The 24,999-nt window shown below is 50.1% G+C and overlaps 1 protein-coding gene across 2 annotated transcripts in view; it reads right to left on the bottom strand.

Annotated features, from left to right (window-relative positions):
* Positions 1-24,999, bottom strand: part of CFAP77 (cilia and flagella associated protein 77) — a 148,662-nt gene that overhangs the window by 22,187 nt on the left and 101,476 nt on the right. Inside the window, exons 1-3 of one of the 2 annotated variants that reach the window (XR_009694877.1) lie at positions 12,050-12,154; positions 5,493-5,598; positions 1,671-1,699 (exon numbers count right to left, since the gene is read on the bottom strand). Coding sequence is in view for 1 of the 2 variants with exons in the window: in XM_061156166.1 (XP_061012149.1) it covers positions 1,598-1,699; positions 5,493-5,598 (208 nt within the window). In the remaining variant the exon portion in view is untranslated. Of the gene's footprint in view, positions 1-1,597; positions 1,700-5,492; positions 5,599-12,049; positions 12,155-24,999 lie in introns of those variants that run through there. The other variant, XM_061156166.1, reaches the window with a different exon arrangement.

The following is a 24,999-nucleotide window of genomic DNA, read 5'->3' on the forward strand; positions in this document are numbered from 1 at the left end:
TGTAAACGACTCGGCACGACACAGGGCTGGCATCACAGGCGGGTGGCCGTGCTCCTAACGGGTTTTTATAACAACAGTCTTAAGATCAGAAGAGACCTGTGCCCAGTTAAGTCAAATCCCCTCTCTTAGACTCATTGGAAAAGACCCTGATGCTGGGCAAGACTGTAGGTAGGAGAAGGGGGCAACATAGGATGAGGTGGTTGGATGGAATCATCGACTGAAGGGACATGAGTTTGATCAAACTCCGGGAGATGGTGAAGGACAGGGAAGCCTGGCGTGCTGCACTCCATGGGGTAGTAGAGAGTTGGAAACGACTGATTGATTGAACAAGAAGAAATAGAAACTCATTTATTTCTGAATTTCTGCTCCTACTCTGGGCCAGACTGTGGGGGTACCTGCAGGTGAGACAGGCCTCCTGACACAGGGGAATCCATGTTACCCAGGTTGGGGGCCGTGGACAGGGAGAGGGGCCCTTTCCTGCTCCAGTGGGGGCAGAGGAGACCACCGGAGCCCTCCTTTGTCCGTTGCCTTGGGAGCTATGTGTGTGCTTAGTCGCTCAGTCGTGTCTGACTCTTTGAGGCCCCCTGGCCTGTAGCCCGCCAGGCTCCTCGGTCCGTGGAATTCTCCAGGCAAGAATAACGGAGTGGGTAACCATTCCCTTCTCCAGGGATCTTCCTGACCCAGAGATCGAATCCAGGTCTCCTGCATTACAGGCAGCTTCTTTACCATCTGAGCCACCAGGGAAACCCCTGGGAACTATAGGTAGGTTTTAAATCAGAGACGGGGGCTGAGAGGGGCTGGGGGTCGGCATGTAGAGCGCAGTGCCAGCAGGGCATCTCGTGCCTGGGGAGCTGTGGGTCCTATCCCTCCCTGGGCAGGGTCCCCAGGACGTCTGTCCCCAGTGCCCCACCACGGACATCGAATGTCAGGAAAATCAGAAAGAAAAGAGCAAAAGAGGAAAGGCAACATGTTGAAGGAGGGGCCAGAAAGGAGCTGTGGGCCAAATGCCCGAGTGTGGAGATGGGGCAGGAGGGATGAGGGTAAAAAGGAAGGAAACTGGGGGAGGCCAGGGGTACTGCCCAGGCCGGGCGGGGGAGCGGTAACAGGCCAGCGGCACACCCCACTCCCTTGCTCGGCGCCCGGCCCTGCCCGTGTGAGCGGCGACGGCCTGGACTGATGGACAGCAGGGGCGAATGGCCACTGACATATGCTGATGGCGGCCACTTGGGCAGGACATGGGCGCCGCATCAAGGGCGGCAGGCAGGCCTCGCTGGCAGCCTGTTCAGTCGCATTAGGCTCAGGAAGGCACGGGCCCCTTCATTGTCTAAATTGCAGTTTAACTCAAACAAGCGGCCGGGCCTGGTCTGGCCAGGAACGTGGTTTTGTGTGGCTGTCTTCCTGGGGCCAGGCATGTCTCCGGTGGCACTTAGGAAGGGCTCCAACATGTTAGCTCTTGCTATTATTGTTGTTGTTGTCATTGTTGTTGTGCCTGTCGGGGGGTAGAAGCCCACAGAAGCCCCTGTCTAGAGGACAGATAAGGAACAGGAAGTGGGCCATCCGCTGGGTGCAGGGAGGGGCAGTTGGAGGCGGGACTGACCTTCTGGAAGTGAGGCATGTGCCAGAGGGCGTCCAGCCTCACAGGCGGCTTGTACTTCCTCAGCTGACTGCTCCGGGTCTCGTAGAGCTTCCCGAGGATCACCTGCGGGTAAGAGAAAGGCCGAGGCCCGGTGGTGACCGGCTCCTGCAGAGGCCAGAGCCACGACGAAGGGACTGGAGGGCCCGGGGCTGGGATTCCTGCTGGGGCAGCCCCGTGGGGCACTTTCCCTCTGGTTCCGGCCCTTCTCCCAGCCTGATCTCAGGGCGCCTGCGCCCCTGGCCCTGCCCAGGACCAGGTGGACTCGGGGAGGGGACCATGGGGTGCTGAGAGCGTGCTGTTTCGGTTTCTGGTTCAGCCCTAGAACTCTCTGGGTTCTGGAAGGCAGCTGCCTCAAGGGTAGGGGTGCGTCCTCCTTAGCTAAGACAGCCCAGGTGGTTACCAGGGACGCCACCAGGTCTGAACGAATGAATGATGTGACGGGGCTGTTGCCATTTCTGGGAAGCAGGTCCTCAGCATGGTCTGCTCGTGGAAAAGAAAGGAGGACTCCTTTGAGAGCAGGAATTAGAGGGCTCAGTGGAGACACCTCGAGGTCTCTAGGTGGGATTTCAGAGCCGCAGAGGTGGTCCAGCTCCTCCTTAGCTGCACGCCCTGTACCCACAAACAGGTGCTGTGAGCCTGTGGTTAGGGACCCATAGCTCATGGGGTCTGCTGTGGACTGAACTGTCCCCTCCAAATCCATATGATGAAGCCCTAGCCCCCAGTTGGGACCGTATTTGGAGCTGGGCCCTTAAGGAGGTGATGCAGGCTCAGTGATGTCAGAGGGTGGGGCTGTAATCCAATAGGACAGATGATCTTATATGAAGAGGAGGAGACATCAGGGGCGTCCATGCAGGAAAGACCCTGTGAGGACGGGGTGAGAAGGCGGCCGTCTTCAGGCCGAGGAGAGAGGCCTCCAGGGCAACCGACACGGCCACCTCCACCTTGGACTTCCAGCCTCCAGGATTTCTGTGGTTTAAGCCACCCGGTCTATCATACGTTGTCACGGTCACCCCAGCAGACTCACCCAAGGCCCCCGGCCCCCAGGTGCAGGATCAGAGGGGGACTCTGATTCAATGTGTGCCCCTGGGGAACTCCACGCACAGTCAGACCTTAGCTCACAGCTGTGACCTTGGCAGAACTCAAAACCTCCTAGGGGAGTTAGCAGGTAAATAGGGGGCTCTTGTTTATACCTAGAGCTAGAGAGTTGGAGCCCCACACCCAGAGTGGATGAGCTGGACGATGAGCTGGACGATGAGCTGGACGATGCACTGGTACCCAAGTGACGCAAAGAGCATGGGCCACTGCAGAAAGGGGCACAGGACAGACGGTGCAGCCGACAAATAAAAGCTGACCCGAGTTTAACCGAAGATGCCACCACCCTATTGAACCCCTTTTATTTTATTTTTTTAAAAAGATAGCATCTCTTTGTTTTACTTAATTATTTTTTTTTTTGCTGAGCCATGTGGCATGTGGGATCTTAGTTCCCTGACTGGGGATCAAGCCAGGGTCCTCTGCATTGGGAACATGGAGTCCTAACCACTGGACTGGTAGAGAACACCTTTTATTGATTTATTTTGTTAATCAATTATATTAATTTTATTGAATATGTCTGTGGATAACTTCCAAGCCCTTTGGATCAATTCTCCCCTCTGCTTCCTAGAACAGCAGCTTTGAAACTTCATCTCGAACCAAAGCTGAGAGGCTGCCTAGCCAGGGCTTAATGAGCCGGACTTCAGAATTAGAAGGATGAAAGTTGAGTCTTATCACCTTCCTCAACCTCAATTTCCACTGCAGGAAATGGGGTACCGATGCCTAACAAACATGTTCTTGTGGGGTTTGCTGAGTTAGCTTTGAGCAGAGTGTCTGGGCCTAGATGATTGCTCACTAAATGGAAGCCAGTTTCTAAGAATTTCATTTGGGGTCATCACCATCTAAAACCCAGGACATCCTGAGCTGTTAAGAGACCAGTTTCTCCTAAGATAGAAGCAATCTGACCTTGTAAATCAACCGTCTCATCAACCCTAATAGACTGTGTGTCAGCCCCTCAGTGTTTTGAGGGTCTGGGTATTCGTAGCTCTTTGATAGAAAGCATCACAGCCACAGAGAATCTTGGAACAGAAGGACTCTGTGGTTGGTTTGACAACTGCTTTTTGAATGCTTACTATGTCCTGTGAAAGTGTTAGTCGCTCAGTCGTGTCTGACTCTGCAACCCCGTGGACTGTAGCCTGCCAGGTTCCTCTGTCCTTGGAATTCTCCAGGCAAGAATATTAGAGTGGGTGGTCATTTCCTTCTCCAGGGCATCCTCCCGACCCAGCGATCAAACTCATGTCTCCTGCATTGCAAGTGGATTCTTTACCCTCTGTGCCACCAGGGAAGCCCCCTTTTGTGTCCTGGGAAGCCCTGACTATATGCTGGGCCCTCTTTCAATCTGACCCCCTTTTTTGCCCATTGAGGTCATTGAGACCCCAGTTTGGATGGTATCATCGACTCAATGGACATGAGTTTGAGCAAACTCCGGGAGATAGTGAAGGACAAGGAAACCTGGTGTGCTGCAGTCCACGGGGTTTCAAAAAGTCAGACTCGACTGAGAGACGGAACAAGAACAACTAAAGTGTGATTCACTCAAAGCCACACCCCCAGGCTGGCACCAGTCCCCGACCAGTTCTTGGGGCGGAGCCACTGGTAGTGGCTGACTACCGGCCAATCCTTTGGTCACCCGATGTGAAGAACTGACTCACTGGAAAAGACCTGATGCAGGGAAAGATTGAAGGCGGGAGGAGAAGGGAACGACAGAGTATGAGATGGTTGGATGGCATCACCGACTCAAAGGACATGAGTTTAAGCAAGCTCCGGGAGTTGGTGATGGACAGGGAAGCCTGGTGTGCTACAGTCCACGGGGTCACAGAGTCGGACACGGACTGAACTGAACTGAACTGAACTGAACTGGGCTCTCTGCTGAAAAAGGCGGGGCACTGGCTATGAGACTATCTCTAGATTCAGAAGATGTGTCCTCGGAGGCTCCGAATTCCATGGACCTGTGGCCCTCTGAGTTGTTACGAAATGGCTGCTAATTAGAAACATGACTCTGGCATGAAGCTATCAATATGAAGTAGCAGCATGTAACGGTAATGCTCCCTTGGAAACTGGCCGTTACCATAGTGAGCTCTTTCTTGAGCTATTAATGAATAAACTAGTCGTGGACTGCTTTTAAAATATTACAGAGACTCGCTAGTGGCACAGCAGATAAAAATCTGCCTGCCAGTGCAGGGGATACGGGTTCGATCCCTGGTCCAGGAAGATTCTACATACCATGGAGCAACTAAGCCCGCATGCCACAACTACTGAGGCTGTGTGCTGCAGCTGCTGAAGCCCGCATGCCTAGAGTCTGTGCTCAGCAACAAGAGAAGCCCCCACAATGGGAAGCCCGTGCACCACAACAAAGAGTAGCCCCCGCTCACCGCAACTAGAGAACACCTGTGCAGCGATGGAGACTCATGCAGCCAAAAATAGAATAAATAAATTAATTAATTTAAAATATATTATTACAGTGCTCTGCTCTGAGTGGTTGTCTCTGACTTCTGACTCTCCCCACCGCTGAGAACAGCCCGGAGGGCCCTTAGGCAGAAATCAGAGCCTTCCACTCGAGGGGCTTAAGCCAAAGTTGAACCTGATCATCACCAAGATCCTTTCAGCACAGCAATGAGCAGCTCGATTGCCCAGCCAACATCCAGCCTCGCCCACCAGCAACAGACATGCATAGGGGGGCAGCCGCAAAGCCTTGCCCCTCCCCCAGCCTTCCCCTCCCCTCCCCTCCCACCCCGTCAGTCACCCACCCTGCAGGGAGCATGGTGTTTACCTTTTGCTTTTTCTCCAGTTTAATGGCTTTCTGGGTGGCCTTCTGTTCCTGCACCCACAGCTGCTGGTACCGATGCTGCAGCAGATCAAAGAAGGGGGTGGAAGGCCTGTGGGCAAGAAGTCAGACAGGTCTGAGGTCTGGGAAGAGCCAGAGAACCCCCTCTCCCTGGAGGCTGCCTGCCTGACTTGTCAGGGCTGCGGGGAAGAGCGCCCTCCCCAAGGCTGGCTTTCTGCAGCCGTGGAAGAAACGGGTGCCTTCTGTAAAGCATTCAACAAATGTTTACTGCCCACCAATCAAGTGCTGGGCCTGATATGGTGACAGACTCTCTCCGCAACCAGATTTAAGACAGACTCCTCAGACCCCTCCTTTCCATCAGGCCTTGTCCTTGGGACCTATCTTTGGCAGGATGAAGTCAGCCTTAGCAGAGAACCCTGCTAAGCCAGTCCCCCCACACTTGATGTCTCATCACCTTGGCTTGCCTTTACCAAGAGTCCTGTTAAGGCAGTTTAGCAAGAATCCCCTACCTACCCTTGAAGTCTCCTCTTAGTAACTTGCCTTCCACTCTGCTCCTTGGGTAGAAATTCCCATTTGTATTGTATTAAGAACTGAGCCCAGCTCTATCCTGAGGTCAGTTTCCCCTTTGCAATAGTACTGAATAAAATCTGTCTTTATTGCCTTTAGCCTCTGCTCTGATTCTCATTGACAGGGTCTCCATCCAAGGAGCATGTACCCTGCACGGAGCATTTTACACACCCCACTCCTCACAGCACTGTGAAGTGGGTACTATTAATATAATCACTCAACCTGCAGATGATGGGGTCAGGTCCCAGAACAGTGGGGGCAGGGCTGTGTGTGAGGCTCTCTCAAGGCAACCTAATAGGTGATGAGGGAAAGTACTTTCTAGAAGAACCAAAGCTAATAAGACGCAGGAGGAAGGACAGAATTGAGCGGAAGAGCATCATTACCTTGTGACTCCTAATGAAATAATGGATTTAGGTAATAAGCGATGATTAGGTAGAAGGCTGACGGGGAAATTTACAGTGGGTGGCTCAGGCTGCAGCAGCTGAACCACAGGATCAATTTGTTCTTAGTGTGATAAATGTGCAAAACATAAAATTTACCCAAGCGATCAATCTTACCATCACTGAAAGTGACAGACATGGGACCAGGAATGATTTTTATTTATTTATTTGGCTGTGCTGGGTCTTAGTTGCAGCACGTGGGATCTTCACTGCATCATATGGGGATCTTCTGAGTCAGCTTGTGGATTCTCTAGTTGTGGCATGTGGGCTCAGTAGTTGTGGCAGGCGGGCTTCACTGCTCTCTCTGCAGCATGTGGGATCTTAATTCCCCAACCGGGCATCGAACCCATGCCCCCTGCATTGGAAGTGCAGAGTTTTAACCACTGGACCTCCAAGGAAACCCCCTGCCTTTGTGTTTTATATGGGCTGCACGGTGGTATTTAAAGTCTTGGAAATTGTTGTCGGCCCTTAAAAATTGGGAAGTTTTACATTTAAAAAAAACTCAGCTTTCCCAGATTGTCCTGAAGATGTATGTGTTCTGATCACATAGGTCTGCCTTCCTCTGTGGCAGCAGTTGGCTGGAGCTGAGTATCAGGTGTCACTTGGCCCCAGTCCTCTCCCATCCCAACTGCATCCACCGCCTGCTGGGCCCCTCCACGCGTTGGATTTTGTGGCCCCAGAAACAGACTTGGAGCTGGACTGGACCCTAAACGCCCACCCCCAGCTCTCCCACCCTCCAGGCGGACTTCTCTGGGACTGGGCTGACCTGGGACTCCTTTTGAGTGGCGCTTCCGCGGCTTTGAAATGCCACTCGAGCTCAGAGGTCTCTTTGCAGAGCAGCCTGCAGCGCATCTACAAACACTGGCTCTTTGTTTTCTGCTTTCTTTGCCCCTGTGGCGACTTTTATTACTTAATTATTACACGCCCCATGCTTCTGAGCAGCCTAATTTATAGCCATGCTTTCTAATGACACGAGATGCGTAATCTCGCAAGATCTACCCCAAGAGGCCTTTCACAACAGAAAAGCTATCTTTCCAGCAGCCTCCACTGCCCACAGCACCGCAAACCCACCCTCACGGCCCTCCCACAGCCGCCTCACTGACCGTCTTTGTGTCCTGTTTCGGCCAGCGGTTCTTATTGCTGGAAAGAGGCAGGGGAGAGGCGCTTGGATCAGAAGAGCTGACAGACCTTGTAAGTTACAACAGCCCAGTCCTGACTGCCTGGTGGAGATGCAGCAGGTTTTGCCCATTTTTGCTCTGGCTCATTCAATCGGATGAAGAGGGGGAGAGGCTTGTCGGACATGGAGAAAACCCAGGACATAAACTGTATCATGTCATCTCTTGCTTAAAGTGCCCTTGGCAGCCTCCCATTTCTCAGACTCAATCTAGATTCCTCGCCACGGCTGACAAAGCCTCCCCTCCCCAAACTCATCTCAGACTCTCAGCAGCTCCTTTGCCTACAGGTCTCAGCTGTTGGGTCCCCTCCTCAGAGGGCTTGCCCCTGACTGGTCCGTCTTCCAATGGCCCTTGCCTGGTGCCCTCCCCTGCAGAAGCCCTCTTGTTCATTTGTCACTGGTCTGTAACTGCTCTTGGCCATTGAATACCAACGCCAGCGGGAATGGTTTGCTCTCAATAATTATGCATTGTTGAAAAGGAGGGGGAGAGAAGGAGCGAATTATAGAAAAAAAGATTAGGTGAAAATTTTAGGAAATATACTTTTCATAAGTCAGGGTAGTGTAAATCAAGCTATATGTGAGTTGTAATAAAATTGAGAGTAAATTGATGGAAATTATAATCCAGGAAAGGAAGGATAGTCTTTCTAACAAATGGCGGTGGAACAACTGGACACCATGGACAAAACCAAACAAAAACCTCTTGACCCAAGTCTCATAATTTATACAAGAATTAACTCAAAATGGAGCATAGAGTTAAATGTGAAACTGTGAAACCTTTTGAAGAAAACATAGGAGAGGCTCTTTGGGACCTAGGGCTAGGCTAGGTGATGAGTTCTTAGACTTGACACCAAAAGCATGATCCAGCAAAGAAAAAAAAAGATAAATTGAACTTCCTCTAAATTAAGAACTTTTGCTCCTTGAAAGAGCCTCTTGAGAATATGAAAATGTAAACCATTACTGGAGAAAATATTTGCAAATCATGTATCTGACAAAGGACTCCTATCTCGACTATATATAAAACTCTCAAAACTCAACAATAAAACAAAACGAAAACAAATGACTGTATTAGAAAAAGGACAAAACGCAAAGAGACAGAGGGTATATGGATGGCAAATAAGCGCGGAAAAACTAGTAACATCCTTCGCCATTGGAGAAATTTAAATTAAGAGCCTGATGACACGTCACTGCACACCTATCAGTCCAACTAAAGTAAGAAATAGGTAGTGACGGGGGGCTTTCCCGGTGGCTCAGACGGTAAAGAATCTGTCTGCAATGCAGGAGACCCGGGTTTGATCCCTGGGTCAGGAAGATCCCCTGGAGAAAGGAATGGCTACCCACTCCAGTGTTCTTGCCTGGGCAATCCCATGGACAGAGGAGCCTGGTGGGCTACAGTGCTTGGGGTTGCAAAGAGTCGGACACGACTGAGCGACTAACATAGTGATGATGCTCAGTGCTGGCAAGGACGCAGAGAAACTAAACCTCTTACACATCGCTGGAGGGAATGTAACACGGCAGAGTTGCTCTGGAAAATGGTTTGCTAGTGTCTTGAAAAACTAAACCTGCACTTACCATAGGAGCCCAGCAAGTGTACTCCTGGCATTTACTCCTGGAAAATGGAAACTTGGTCTACACAGACACCGATACACCAACGTTCATAGCTGGAATACTTGTAATATCCCCAAACTGGGAACAACAAAAACACCCTTCAGTGAGTGAATAAACTGTGGTCCATCCATACTATGGAATATTATTCAACTGTAAAAAGGAAAGGGTGATTGATACAGCAACAGCTTGGATGATGTCAAGGCTATTATGCTCATGGAAAAAGGCCAGTTTCACAGGGTCACATTCTGTATGATTTCATGTACATACCTTTCTTGGAATGTCCCAGGGGTCAGGGAATGGTGGGGAGAGGGGTCATTACACAGGTGCATGAAGGGGTGTCTTTGAGGTGATAGAACAGTTCTTGATTTGTAACACAAATCTACACATGTGATAAAATGCATGGACACCACATACGCAGACACACACTGCGTGTAAAACTGGTGAAATCTGAATGGAATCTGTATATTGTTCCAATGTCAGTTTTTTAGTTTTTTCTTTTTAATGTTTTTTTCAAATTTAATGAATTTAACTGGGTCAGGCCTTAGAATCTTCACTGTGCCATGCAGGAGCTCTCGTGGTACACAGACGCCCTGGTTGTGGCACACGGGCTCAGGGCTGCATGGGCTCAGTAGTTGGGGCTCACGGGCTTAGCTGCCTTGTGGCATGTGAGATCTTAGTTCCCAGACCAGGAATCGAACCTGTGTTCTCAGCATCAAAAGGCTAATTCTTCACCATGGAGCCATCAGGGAAGTCCCAGGTTTTTAGTTTTGATATTGTACTATAGTTACATAGGATTTTATCATAGGGGACAACAGGATGAAGAATAAACAGGATGTCTCTGTGCTATTTTTACAACTTCCTGTGGATTTATAATTATTTTAAAGTAAAATATTTTCTCAAAACACAATTGAGCATGCTAGGGGAAAGACTAAACTAGCTTTCAACTTTGCAGAAAAAATATTACAATATTGCCATCATACAAAGAGGTGATCAAACAGTTAGGAGCCAAAAAAATGTAGGGGGAAAATGAATATAGGGTGTGGCAGGCAATTAATTTTTTAAAAATGTGTTATTTTTCTGGATTTTGTGGCTTATGATATTTGTCAGCTTATTTAAAATTTTAATTTGTTCTGATTCTTTTTCTCATTCTAATTAAGTATTCAGTTTTATGCCTAAGTTTGTAGTCAGAATTTTGAACTTTTTTTCTTAAAGAGAATCCCCAAATATGAATAAACTCCTGGTCCCATGAAACATGGAACTGCCCTTGTGTGAAGGTAAAATGTTTCTTTTAATTATAACAGAGTATTAGGTATAATTTTATGCTAATAATGTGAAACCAAGACAAAATAGGTGATTTGTCTGGGAAAATATAAAAGATCAAAGTTGAGTGAAGTGCATATATAAAATAATAGAGCCACGGGTACCAGACCAAGGTACGTTCACATGTGTGACCTCCTAGCCTTGCTGAGAACAGTATTCCAGGGCTTTCCAGAAGTTTTTATAAAAAAGCTTCCCACATCATGCTATGATCCCAGATCAAGAGAAGGAAAATGTCTTGGTCAGTATCACTTAGAAGAGCAAATGAAAGACTACTTGAGGGTGTGATGAATTTAGGAGTCTGGGACTGACATATATACACTGCTAGGTATAAAATAGACAACCTACCGTATTAGCTCTGTGGTGACCCAGATGGAAAGGAAACCCAAGCAAGACCCCTCTTGTACATGTATGTACAAGACACATGTATGTGCGTGCTATGTCGCTTCAGTCATGTCTGGCTCTTTGCAACCCTATGGACTGGAGTACGACAGCTCCTCTGTCCATGGGATTCTCCAGGCAAGAGCACCGGAGTGGGTTGACAAGCCACCCTCCAGGGAATCTTCCCGACTCAGGGATCCAACCTGTGTTTCCTGCAGCTCCTGCATTGCCGGTGGATTCTTCACCACTGAACCACCAGGAAAGCCGGGATATATGTATACGTATAGCTGATTCATTTTGTTATCAGCTAGAAATTAACACAACATTGTAAAGCAGCTATACTCCAACTTAAAAAAAAAAAAGAGCCTAAAGAAATGAAATAAAGTTATGCTTGAAAACTAAAAAAAAAAGAGAACGAATACTAAGTGAAATATTACCGGATCAAATCGGGCAATGTACTAATACCAGAAGGCCCCCTGTAACGCCCTCCACTCACCCTGGAGATGAGGAGTGGGCAGCCAAGGAGGGGTCCGAGAGGGCAGCTCAACCTGCCCCTTCCTGCTGAGCCTCCAAGGTGGGGAGGAAGGAGACTGTCCTCGCAGGGCAGCTAGAAGTTGCGATGTGAGGATTACACTAGGGCCAGATGTATTAACCAGTGCACTGAGCTGGCCTTTTGTAACTGCAAGTGAGCAGAAAAGCCACGGATGGCCTGAGACTTCACCCAGGAAAGGGGCTGGGAGAGCAGCTGTGAACGAGGTGAGGACACTCACGTTCCCAAGTCCCTTGCCCCTCCCACTTGTGCACATTTATCAGAAGATACTATGAAGCCGCTGGAAAGAATGAAGCGGCCACACGAGTAGTGACTCAGGAAGGTCTCCAAGACGAAGGTCAAGTGTAAAGGAGGACGCGGGGAGAAAGAGCCACGCTTGTGTGAGCGCGTCAGCACAGGCGAGAAGGGTGGTGAAGGGCCGGAAGGAAGGCGGCAGAGGATGGCGCTGGGTGGGGTGGGGCAGACACAGTGGGTGGGGCCAGGGGCTCCTCCCCTCCAGTCTACTTACTAGTTTTCTGTGACTCATGAAAAGTAAAAGTGAAGTCGCTCCGTCGTGTCGAACTCTTTGTGACCCCATGGACTGTAGCCCACCAGGTTCCTCCGTCCAAGGGATTTTCCAGGCAAGAGTACTGGAGTGGGTTGCCATTTCCTTCTCCAGGGGATCTTCCCGACCCAGGGATCAAACCCGGGTCTTCCGCGTGGTAGGCAGACGCTTTACGATCTGAGCCACCATGTGACTCTTATGCAACAAGGAAAGCAAAACAAGAAACCCACATCTGAGAGGTCATGGGACTCGGCCGGGGCCACGGTCAGTAACAGGGTGATGAATTGGGGTCAGGAGGCAAGCTCCTCCCCCCCCTTCCCCCTCCCCCGCCATGCACAGCTCTGCCAACATCACACCTGAACTAGCCAGGCTGTTTGCCTCTTTCTTCACAATCAGATGGGAGTGGTCCGGCCTTCTGGGCCCCACTGTTTGGAGCCAAGTTTCAGCATTTTCCTGTGTACTCAGCCCTTGCAGGATGCACTTTTTTTTTTAGCATTAAAAAAAAAATCAGTTGATTTATTTCCAGTTGCTCCGGTCTTTGGTGCTGCACATGGGCGCTCTCTAGTTGCGGTGAGCGGGGGCTACTCTTTGTTGTGGGGCAGGAGCTTCTCGTCACTTTGGCTTCTCTTGTTGAGGAGCACGGGCTTCAGTAGTTGCATCACCTGGGCTCAGTCATTGGGGTGCACGGGCTTTGTTGCTCTGTGGCATGTAGAATCTTCCCAGACCAGGGATCAAATCCGTGTCTCCAGCATTGGCAGGCAGCCTCCTAGCCACTGTACCACCAGGGAAGTCCAGGAAGGATGCACCTTTAGGAGCCATTTTTCTTATTTTTCTTCCACAACTATGTTTTTTTTTTCTTTTGCTGCTACCTTAAAACATGTTAGGGTTGTCTTTTTTGTTTTAAAATAAACGTAGTTCTTTACAATAACAAAGACGTTTTTTCCACCCTAAAATGAATGATTTTTGCCACATGCCAAGAGCCCCTGTGGTCACAGTTACAGCCAGCCAAACTGGAGCTCTCTTTTGAGGAGCTGGAAGGGGTTCACTCAGAAGATCTCAATTATTTATCCTCACTAAATGAGATGGGAAAGGTGGGAGTGGGGAGGCTGAAGCCCAGAGAGGTCAATGTCTGGCCCAGGGTCACACAGCACACTCGGCAGCCTAGCCTGGACCCCCACCCACACCCACACCCACACCCCTCAGGCTACACTGTCTTCAGCCAAGAGAATGCGAACCCACTTCCAAACAGGCTCACAGGGCTGCCGGCTAGCTGACTGCAGATAGAGGTCAAATCCAGGGCCCTGGCTATACTCAGGCCAGGACCCCAGGCCCTCCCTTCCACATAGGAACTGAGGCCTTTTCAACTACGTGAGTCTGATGCTGTCTCCCTCAGCACCTGACCTGGCTTCTTTTTGCCCTTTGGAGTATTGGGCGTAATCTTCCAAGGCCCTGGCCTCGGGGTGCCATCTCTGCACCCATGTCCCCCCAGGAGCCTCCCCGCCTTCCCCTGGTCACTCCGTCCCATCTTTCAGGTGTTGGTCTCAGTGAGATGCCCCGCCCCTACCCCCAGGTCCGTCCCCGAGACCTCCCTTAGCATTGCCAACTTTGCCTTCCTAGCTGCTCTTTGCACTTGGGAAAGTATTTTTTGTTAAATATTTTCAGTGATCAACTGATGGATTCAGTGTCTGCCTTTCTGATTAAGCTCTGAGCCCCGTGTGGCAGGGACGGTGGCTGGATTGTTCACTGTGTTCGCATCCAGGCCGGGACAGTCTACACTTTATAAAAATGCTGAATGGCCCCAGAAGCCTTTAAAGACCATCTTGCTGAGATACTGACCTCAACTGCAACGCCCAAGAGGGAGGTCTTTGGCAGAAATGAGCTTTTCCTTGGGGAGCCCAGGGACGGGGCAGGGGTGGCCCAAGTGCTGCAGGAGGTATGCAGGGGCTGAGGCCCTGCCATGGACCTCCTTATTCCTCTCCCCCTCGGTCTTGGGGGCTCAGGTGTTGAAGCTGGCTTGTCAGAGTGGAGCCCGGCTCTGGAAAGGGGCAGCGATTGCAGTTCCTCCCTGCTCCTCAAGAACAGAGGGTATAGTCAGGAGGGGTGATACAGGGGAAGAGGCCCCATCCCAGGGATGAATTAGGGGACCCGTGAAGCAGAGAAGGAGTCTAAACATGGGTCCCCTGAGAGCCCAGTCAACCAGGGAAACCTGGGACCCTCGGAGCCGTTCATTATGAATCTTTAGAAGCGCGTTTGAAAGTGATTCCATCTTCCATGTGGTGACTTAAAAAAAAAGTCACAACCTAAAAGCTGAGAACTTTTAGGACTTCAAGCCCGGGAGACAGCATCTCAAATAACCCTGAGAGAACTGCTCCTAGGAGGCAAGGGGAGGAACCGGGTCATACAGAAGTTTTTAAACAAAGGCCAGGTAGTCTGAACATCAAAAGATTACTGTTAATTAAAGGAAATAGATATCTCAAGTTAAGGAATTTAGTGTTTTTCTATGTATGGGAAGATGCAAGAGTCTGGGCTCACTGAAATCATTCCTTTCATATGCATCTCAGCTATCTGGGGCCAGCATCCTGCGTTTTTCACATCCTGAGCTTCCTTGAGGCTCACCGTAGGGAGTGGCTGCGGTCTGACGGCTGGCAGATGGCAGGTATTCTTCTCCTTTTTGAGTGCCCTTGGGGCTCAGGAGCTCATATTGGAGCTGCAATTGCTGATGACTGTGACATCCTTGTTTACTGAAATGGCAGGAAATACATTTCTCACATGTGATACTGGAAGAGTCCCTCAGTGTACTGGAGGCTTGGGGGTGGAGGTTGGAGGCACTTAGACGAAACTTGGAGCCCAGAGAGAGAGAGAAGAAGCAGGCTGGCCATGAATAAGCATCTGTGGAGAGACTCCTGGGCCAGCAGAGGGAGGGCAGAAGGAATCAGAGCAGGTCCACACCAGTGCTGGGGAGCTTGGTCAGGGCACGGGTCCTCCTGGAGGCGGGGGAAGGGACTGGCCACAAAGGGGCATGGTGGGGGAGGGGGCGTTCTGGGATGATGGAAACGTGCTATGGCTCCATTGGGCGCCCAGTTGTATAAACTTGTCAAGATTCATCAGATTAAACATGGACCACATCATTATCTGTAAACTGTACCTCAATAAAGTTGCTGCGAAGAACTGACTCATTGGAAGAGACCCTGAGGCTGGGAAAGATTGAAGGCAGGAGGAGAAGGGGACAACAGAGGATGAGATGGTTGGATGGCATCACCGATTCGATGGACATGAGTTTGAGCAAGCTCTGGGAGTTGGTGATGGACAGGGAAGCCTGGTGTGCTGCAGTCCATTGGATTGCAAGGAGTTGGACACGACTGAGCACCTGAACTGAACTGAAAAGTTGTTGGAATCTTCCCTGGTGGCTCAGATGGTAAAGAATCTGCTTGCAGTGCAGGAGACACCAGTTCAGTCCCTGGGTCGAGAAGATCCCCTGGAGAAGCAAATGGTAACCCACTGCTTTATCCTTGCCTGGAGAATTCCATGGATAGAATTCCATGTAGCCTGACAGGCTATAGCCCACAGGTCACAAAGAGTCGGACAAGACTGAGTGACTAACACTTTCACTTTCAAAATTGTTTTGAAAGCAGAAACTAAGAAGACTGAGAAAGTAGGAGTCATCACAGAAAGTCTTTGCCAAAAGTACTAGGGAGCTATGGATGGCTTCTGAGCAAGGGGAGAGAGCATGGTGACAGTCACACTTTGGAGCAGTTGCCCAGGGTGGCAGAGTGAATTAGTGGAAGAGAAGGGAATAGGATTTGAGGCTCCAAGGCCATTTCGGGGGGAGGAAAGATACAGCAGGAGGGCTACACACTTTGTGAATGAGACCTCGACTCTGTGCTCACTTCCTTGCTTGTCCGTCCATCCGCCTGGTGCACCCAGGAGCACTAACCAGCTCCTCGTGATGGGCCATGCTCTGTGAGATGCGGGGACGTGCTCTCTGCACCCTGGGATCTCAGGGCCTGCCGCAGAAGCACTGAGATCCACCACTGCTCACACTTCTGTCTGCTTCCTGTATCCTTAAGACACTATCTCTAGGAACAGATACTAATACCCTCTTTTCACAGAGGACAAATCTGAGGCCCAGAGAAGTTCACTTGGTCCTGCCTAAGACCAGGCAGCCACTGGATGACATGTTGCATTTGCCTGGGAGGTCCGTGAGCATATCCATCCTGCGGCTCTTTCCCCCTGCAGAGCAGAGAGCTAATTGCCAGAGTACACACGGCCGTAGGAGCTCAGAGGAGAGAACGGTTAATTGAGCAAGGGCGTGGAATGCCGAGGGCTTCCCAGATGGTGCTAGTGGTAAAGAACCCGCCTGCCAATGCAGAAGACATAAGAGATGAGGGTTCGATCCCTGGGTCAGGAAGATCCCCTGGGGAAGGAAATGGCAACCCACTCCAGTATTCTTGCCTGGAGAATCCCATGGACAGAGGAGCCTGGTGGGCTACAATCTTTAGGGTCTCAAAGAGTCAGACACAGCTAAAGCAATGTAGCATGCATGAACGTGGAAAGTCTCCTCTGAGCTTTTTGGTGGGTCTTTGGGGATGAGCAGGAGGTGACTGGGTGGAGAAATAGAATAAGGAGACTCCAGAGAGAGGGCTCGGTGTGAATGAAGACAAGGGATCGGGCCTGGCTGGCATCGCACCTCGCAGCCCTAGAGTGGCCTGATGGGCATCGGAGAGTAACAGGCATTCAAAACTGCCTCCCAGTTTTTAATGAGCACTTACTACCCCAAGCCCGCCGGCTGCACTTCCAACTGCAGTCCCCCTGATTCTTCCCTTCTTCCATAACCTTGAAAGGGAGGGTTAACACACCTGCCTTCAGGTGTGGAAAATGACATGCAGAGAAATCAAGCGACTGGCCCGAGGTTTGCTCACAGACACGGGGCGGCCAGGCGGCGGAGCCAGCGCCCCCATTCGGATTTCCCGGCTCTGAAGACCCTGGGGTCATGACAGTTAGGCTCCGAGTGATGCGTGCCGGCGAGGGCACCGCCAAGGGCTTCGACAAATTATTTGCTGAAACCTGGCAGGACCTTCTCAGAAAAGATCCTCGCCACCCTGGCGTTCCCGCTGACAACAAAACCGTGTCAAAACCCAGTCTGGCCCAGCAGAAGATGGGGAATAAAATGAAAGGAAATCAGCAGCTACTTGGGGTAGGGAGAAACCTCAAATTAGTTGCATCCGGCCCATCTTCCGCTACTACTTCGCGATTGATAACCCCCAGACCAGGGGTTGATCTCCCGTGGAGGCACCCGGGGACGAGCAAGGGGAATGGAAATTATCATTTGCAAACATTAGACTGACACTTTGTGCATGGGGCGGGGGGAGAGGGCTGACAGCTCTGATTTGCCGGCGTGGCTCCTCTCTGCCGAGGAGGGCTCTAGTGGATTAGAGGGGGCCCCTTTCATGGCAAACCCATCTTCATCTTCGCTGCTCATTAAAACTTTGTGGAGCTGGAGAAGTTGGCGGAAGGGAGGAAGCTGTAGGAAGCTTCTGAGGGACATGAGGTACACATGTGTTGAAAGGTGTTTGAGAAGGGAGCCTTGGGTCTGACAAACCGGATTTTAGTGCGGCTCTCCGCTCACAGCGGGCTAAAATAATTGGTCATCAGTGACTACTAATTCGGTTTAGTAGCCAGAGGCAATTTTTTTCTTCCTGGAAAATCAATGACAGCACGGAGGTCTGTTCAACGTGATTCCACTCAAGACGGGTCCTTATTTGGCGCTTGATGCTTCTTCCATTGGAGACAGCTATTTTGTTAAAATAAAATTAAAATCCATCTGTAATGTGCCAGCGGTCTGCCGCTCCCAGGGGTGGGCAAGGAGAGGCTCTGGCCCCGGTCCCGACACAGCCTTGGGGACTCAGAAGTGGATGGTAGCTTCTGGAATGGGCTGCATGTTCTCTCGGCTGGGTTTGAGGTTCGGAACACGCCGTGGACCATTGGAGGGTCTGGTTTTGGAGGAGGGGAGAGGCTGAGGGGCTGGGCATCTCTTGGCAGCTCTAAATCAAAACCCAGCCCACTAGGGACACCCAACTGTGGCACCACGTGAGGAAGCTCTAATTCTGTCCCACCTCCACATTGGAAGTGTTTTCGGATGGCACCGGGTGTGAGGGGCCTCCCTTCTCGGCCTCTCCTGGGCTCCCTGAATGGGCCCATCTGTGGGCAGTTGACCTCAGGGACCATGGCTGAGCACTTGGCTTGTGCCTAAAGCAGCACCTCTGTTTCTCGTTATAAGGGATTCTGGTTAACACGGCCCACAGGCTACCAAAGCACAGCTAAAGCCTTTTTCTTTCTTTCTTTTTTATTTTTTTGGTAATTGAAATTTTTTATTAAGGTCATTGGAGATTCATATGCAATTGTTAAGAAATAATACAGAGAGGGAGAGGGGGAAAATATGCAGAGAAGTCTCTGCACCCCTTACCCCGTTTCCCCCAGTGGTGATATCTGGTAAAACTAAAGAACAGAATCAAAACCAGGATACTGACAGTGGATAATTCACCCATCTTCCCCCTAGTGGATCACGGCCTTATGGTGAAGGGGCTCGTGTAACTCAACGCCGCTATGAGCCATGCTGAGCGGGACTGGTCATAGTGGAGAGTTCTGACAAAATGTGGTCCACTGGAGGAGGCAATGGCAACCCACGCCAGGATTCTTGCCTAGAGAGAACCCCATGGGCAGTATGAAAGGCAAATTAACTCACACTCACTGGTGATTTGCTTGTATACAATTTTATCCCACGTGTAGGTCTGTGGACTCACCACCACAGCTGAGGTACAAAACGGCTCCATCACCTCGAGGATCCTTCCTGTTATGCTTTCATAACATCACCCATCTTCCTCCTACACTGCACCCATGGGCCTCGGATGTTTCCTTTTCATCCTTACAAGAACACTACCAGCAGACTTTCCTGGTTGTTCAGTGGCTAAGACTCCATATTCCCAATGCAGGGGGCCTGGGTTTGATCCCTGGTCAGGGAACTAGATCCCACATGCCACAGCTAAAGATCCTGCGTGCTGCAACTAAGGCCCAATGCAGCCAAACGAATGAAAGAATGAATAAAAACAACCCTAGCAGATAGGAACTACTATTAGGTCATTTTATTGATAAAGAAACTGATCGATACAGAACTATGGATACTGCTCTTAAACTATCGATAAACCGTTCAATGAGGGCTTCCCTGGTGGCTCAGTGGTAAAGAATCCACCTGCCAATGCAGGGGATGGAGATTTGATCTCTGGCCTGGGACGATCTCACTTGTCGCAGAGCAACTAAGTCCATGTGCCACAACTACTGAACCCATGTGCTCTGGAGCCCGGGAGCTGTATCTACCGAATCCCAAGCACCCCAGAGCCCAGGTTCCACAGCAAGAGAAGTCACTGCAACGGGAAGCCTGTGCACCCCAGTAAGAGAGGAGCCCCCACTCGCCGCAACTGGAGAAAGCCCGCTCAGCAACGAAGACTCTGCACAGCCAAAAATAAATAAATAACTAATTCACTTTTAAAAAAGAGCTTAGTGAGATGAAATAACTTGCTTGGGATCAATATCTGGCAATACTGCACCATGTGACTGCAAATAGAAGACTCTAGCCCATGGTGTGGTCACTCACCTAGATCCAGACACCCTGGAATGTGAAGTCAAAGTGGACCTTCGGAAGCATCACTACGAACAAAGCTAGTGGAGGTAACGGAATTCCAGCTGAGCTCTTTAAAATCCTAAAAAATGATGCTGTGAAAGTGCTGCACTCAATATGCCAGCAAATTTGGAAAACTCAGCAGTGGCCACAGGACTGGAAAAGGTCAGTTTTCATTCCAGTTCCAAAGAAGGGCAATGCCAAAGAATGTCCAAACTACTACACAATTGCAACTCACTTCACATGTTAACAAAGTAATGCTCAAAATTCTCTAAGCCAGACTTAAACAGTATGTGAACCAAGAACTTCCAGATGTTTAAGCTGGATTTAGAAAAGGCAGAGGAATCAGAGATCAAATTGCCAATAATTTCCGTTGGATCATAGAAAAAGCAAGAGAATTTCAGAAAAACATCTACTTATGCTTCATTTACTATGCCAAAGCCTTTGACGGTGTGGATCACAACAAACTGGAAAATCTTTAAGAGATGGGAATACCAGACCACTCTACCTGCCTCCTGGGAAACCCATATGCAGGTCAAGGAGCAACAATTAGAACCAGACATGGAACAACAGACTGGTTCCAAATTGGGAAAGGTGTATGTCAAACCTGTATATTATCATCCTGCATATTTAACTTATATGCAGAGTACATCATGCAAAATGCTGGACTGGATGAAGCACAAGCTGGAATCAAGATTGCCAGGAGAAATATCAATAACCTCAGATATGCAGATGGTACCACCCTAAGGCAGAAACCGAAGGGGAACTAAACAATCTCTTGATGAAGGTGAAAGAGGAGAGTGAAAAAAGCTGGCTTAAAACTCAACATTCAAAAAACTAAGATCATGAATCTGGTCTCATCACTTCCTGGCAAATAGATGGGGAAACAATGGAAACAGTGACAGACTTTATTTTCTTCAGCTCCAAAATCACTACAGATGGTGACTGTAACCATGAAATTAGAAGATGCTTACTCCTTGGAAGAAAAGCTATGACCAACCTAGAGAGCATATTAAAAAGCAGACATTACTTTGCTAACAAAGGTCCATCTAGTCAAAACTATGGTTTTTCCAGTCATGTATGGATGTGAGAGTTGGAAGGCTGAGAGCCGAAGAACTTATGCTCTTGAACTGTGGTGTTGGAGAAGACTCTTGAGAGTCCCTTGGACTGCAACGAGATCCAACCAGTCCATCCTAAAGGAGATCAGTCCTGGGTGTTCATTGGAAGGACTGATTTTCAAACAGAAACTCCAATCCTTTGGCCACCTGATGCAAAGAGCCGACTCATTGGAAAAGACCCTGATGCTGGGAAAGATTGGGGAGAAGAAGGGGACAACATTGGTTGAGATGGTTGGATGGCAACGGACGTGAGTTTGAGCAAGCTCCGAGAGATGGTGAAGGACAGGGATGCCTGGCATCCATGGGGTCACAGAGTCGGACACGACTGAGCAACTGAACAACAGACATGTCTGGCCTGCAGACATGCTTAGTTTGGTCTGTCACATTTAAAAATTCTTATTACCAATATATGCATTTTTAAACCAGAAGGAAGAGCTCACATTAAAATCCCAGTGTCTGGCTTTCCTTAAGGAGGCATCAGATCATCTGGTAACACTGGACTCACATTCTCAACTGTCAGTAACTGGCTGGAGCTGCTGCCCTTTGACCTTGAGTTTGATGCAGTCCCCTCCACTCCTTATTGCCTTAACACAGGGCTGGTTTCACCCTCTGGCCTGCCAGGCCTCTGCAGGCATGAGATGGTGTAGCCCCAGCTCCACGCCTCTTAAAAACAAAATTGCTTGGTATTTTTCTACCTTCCCAAGAGCCCAAAGAACTTACTGATGAATTCGCACCATTCTTCTGACACAGCAAGAGGTAAAATTGGTCCCACTTAACAGGTGAGGAAATGGAGGCCCACGGAGATAGAAAATAATGAGCTCAAGGTCAATGAGGGAGCAGGAGAGCTGTGTTGAGTCTAGTCTTCAGGTTTCGAGGCCAGCTATTCATCTTCTTTCTGCCTTCATCTCTTCTCCTGCCATAAAGGGGGTGCTGGGAGCAGCAGGGTGGGAGAAGAGAGGAAACCCCCCTAGAGGAGGAAAGGGATGATGAGGCCTCTAGAGGAAAACAAGGGCCAGCTTGCTCACTGGGCCCGAGAGGATGGTGCCTGGGCCCCAGGACACTCCTAGAGACTCATCAAAAATGTTCTAACTCCTTTTAAAATCAGAAGGGAGAAATAAAAGTAACACAGCCTGGATTATATTCATCTTTATACGAACACAGCCATAAAATACTTTACTATTATTTTTTTAATGGAGGAAGGGACTCATGAAGGCAAGAGTGCCCAGAGCCCATAGAAGTCCTGCCCTAGAGCCAGAAGCTGCATTTATTACAGTCTCTCCTCCCCTCTGGCTTCCCAGCCGGCTCAGTGGTAAAGAATCTGCCTGCCCATGCAGGAGACGTGGGCCAGATTCCTGGGTTGGGAATAGCCCTTGGAGAAGAAAATGGCAACCCCCTCCAGTATTCTTGCCTGGGAAGTCCCATGGACAGAGGAGCCCAGCGGGCTACAGTCCGTGGGGTCGCAGAGTCGGACATGACTAAGTGACTAAACAACTCCTCTCTCATCCTGCTGAGGCCAGAGATTCTCTGTCTTGTGGATAAATAGAAATCATCCAGAGAGCTTAGTGACAGAAGAGCAATGCCTGGGTTCCACCAGGAGACAGTCTGACTCACCAGGCCTGGGCCGGGACCCGCCTCTGCATTGTTCCCGGGGTAAACGCCCCGCTCCCTGCGGGATGCTGGCCACGAGGTCTGGCATCCTTTGGGGGGTCTATCGCTCTAAGCCTCTTCCTTGCAGAGGCCCCTCCAGCCTAGCAGCCACCAGCACCTTGCCTGGGGTGGGCTGGCCATCCGCTCTGGTCCCAAGGGACCCCTGCAGCCTCTTTGTCCCCTCTCACCCCTACCGCTTTTTCCTTAATTGTCCCCGCGTGGCCTGCGGGCCTGTCTTTTCTAACTAGCCTGGAGGAAGGGGCGGTAATTGAGGTGCAGCCTCTTTCCCTGGCAGGACTCTTAGAGTTAATTAGAGGAGAGGACCTCTGGGCTGGCGGTTATTTTTTAATTGTTTGTGGGTCCAACATAAAAGCTAATGACAGAGGAGGGAGGCTTAGTTAGCAGCACACTCCTGACTTCTAAATTTGTCTAAGAGGTCATTTGCAATTTGTTAACATTTTTCACAAGGGTGAATTCAATTAGCAGTCCCCGCACCGGCGCTCAGCAGAGAGTGACAGGATTGGCAGAGAAGCTGGGCCGGGCTTCCAGAAAGCTTCTCCCAGCCTTGAGGGCCTGAGCTGGAAACTTCCCCACAACACACACACTGCATGCCCCGCTCCCGACCCAGCCGGCTGTGACTTGAGCCCCTCTGGAGAGAAAAGGTTCAACACAGCCAAATGGAGAAAACAGCCTCTAGACCAGGGGTCCCCAAACTCCAGGATCTGATGCCTGATGATCTGCAGTGAAGTCGATGGAATAATAATAGGAATAAAGGTGCACAATCAAGGTAATGCACTTGAATCACCCCGAAAACATCCCCCCGACCCCACAATCAGTCCATGGAAAAACTGTCCTCCACAAAAGTGATCCCTTGTGCCAGAAAATGTTGGGGACTGCTGCTCTAGACCCCTAAGGAATCTGTGTGCAGGGGGATCTTGGCATCTGGGGAAACACATGAGCACCGGACAGGGGAGCCCCACCAGGGAGTGTGAAGCTGGTAGCAAGAGCACGGGCAGAAAGATCAGACCTGATGGGGAAAAAATAGATGATTAAATAGTTAATCCCACTAGCGGACTGTAAGTAGAAAAATGTAGGAGACCCCTATAAGTTAATGATCCCTCGAGAAAGCGGGGTTGCTTAACCACAAAGCCAAGCAGGCTTGCTTAGCAACAAAACCATGCCACAGAAGCACCAGACCTGCTCCAAAACAATAAGAGTGGTGGTGTGAGACCTACATCCTGCCCAGGGAGCTCAGAGACTTAGGTACCCCTCAAACATGTTCTTTGGCTCCTAAGACATGTTCTTTGCACCATGCCCCCCAAACAATAAAAGAATAGTAGAAAAAAAGGCCTACAACCTGCCCAGTGGTGTCATCAAGACAATGCCCCCCTCTCCCCCCAAAAACAGGCTCTGTGCACATAGAAAACAATCCTTTATGGGGAGGTGACTTTTCCAAATGAAAGACCCTCACTGTATGTACCGAGACCTGAAAATATTTTTTTCCAAAGTGCTGTGACCGTCCTGGCCTGACCGTCTAGGGAGGGCTGAGTAAACTTCCCTGCCCTACCGGGGGGAGGAACTGATGATGGAAACGTACGTCTACTCAAGAAAGACAAACAAGGTCTTCTCCCCCTCCCCCCTTTTCCTGTGATTAGAAAACTGTGGCCCACTGAGTCAAGTTCTCCGGGCACAGGCATCTCTCGCCCACTCGCTTGGAAGCCTCACAGGCATCCTGTTTTAATGAATCACTTCTAATCTCCCACTTTGCTTTCGCTGAATTCTTCTCTGCACTGAGACATAGAGGGCTAGGGTACCGGAGCTCTTCGGAGCTCCCGAAATGACACCAGCTGGTTTCAGATCCACCGGGGTGTCTGTGTAAGCTGAGGGGGTCCCGCTTTGGCGTGGAAACTCTGCTTGTGGACCATGACCCCCAAGAATTCTGCATTTCCTCATCATCATGGGAGAAGTGAGAAGCAAGCTGGGTGTCAAGGGATGGGAGAGGGATGAGCCCACCGCCGGTGATTTGGACAGCGGACCCAGGGGCGTATGCAAACGTGCAGAGTGAAAAAGCAAGTCTCCATGCAATGTGACTTACATGGTTTGCACGCCTATGTGCTCAGTCCTTTCAATCGTGTCCGACTCTATTTGCCAGCCTAGGGACTGCCACCTGCCAGGCTCTTCTGTCCATGGGATTCTCCAGGCAAGAATACTGCAGTGGGTCGCCATTTCCTTCTACAGGGGATTTTCCCGACCCGGGCATGGGACCCCTGTCTCTTACATCTCCTGCATTGGCAGGTGGGTTCCTTACTACTAGCACCACCTTGAAACCATACTAAATAACACGCCTTATTTCTGAACATTTAAGGGTATAGCAGATACGTGAACACCCGGGAGGGAAGTCTGTTCCAGCCTCAGGATGGTCCTCAGGGGACAGAGGGAAGCGTGTGGGATTAGGGAGAGGTGAGGAGGGGCTTCCA

The sequence above is a fragment of the Dama dama genome, chromosome 11 (assembly GCF_033118175.1).
Source record: "Dama dama isolate Ldn47 chromosome 11, ASM3311817v1, whole genome shotgun sequence".
Lineage (NCBI taxonomy): Eukaryota > Metazoa > Chordata > Mammalia > Artiodactyla > Cervidae > Dama > Dama dama.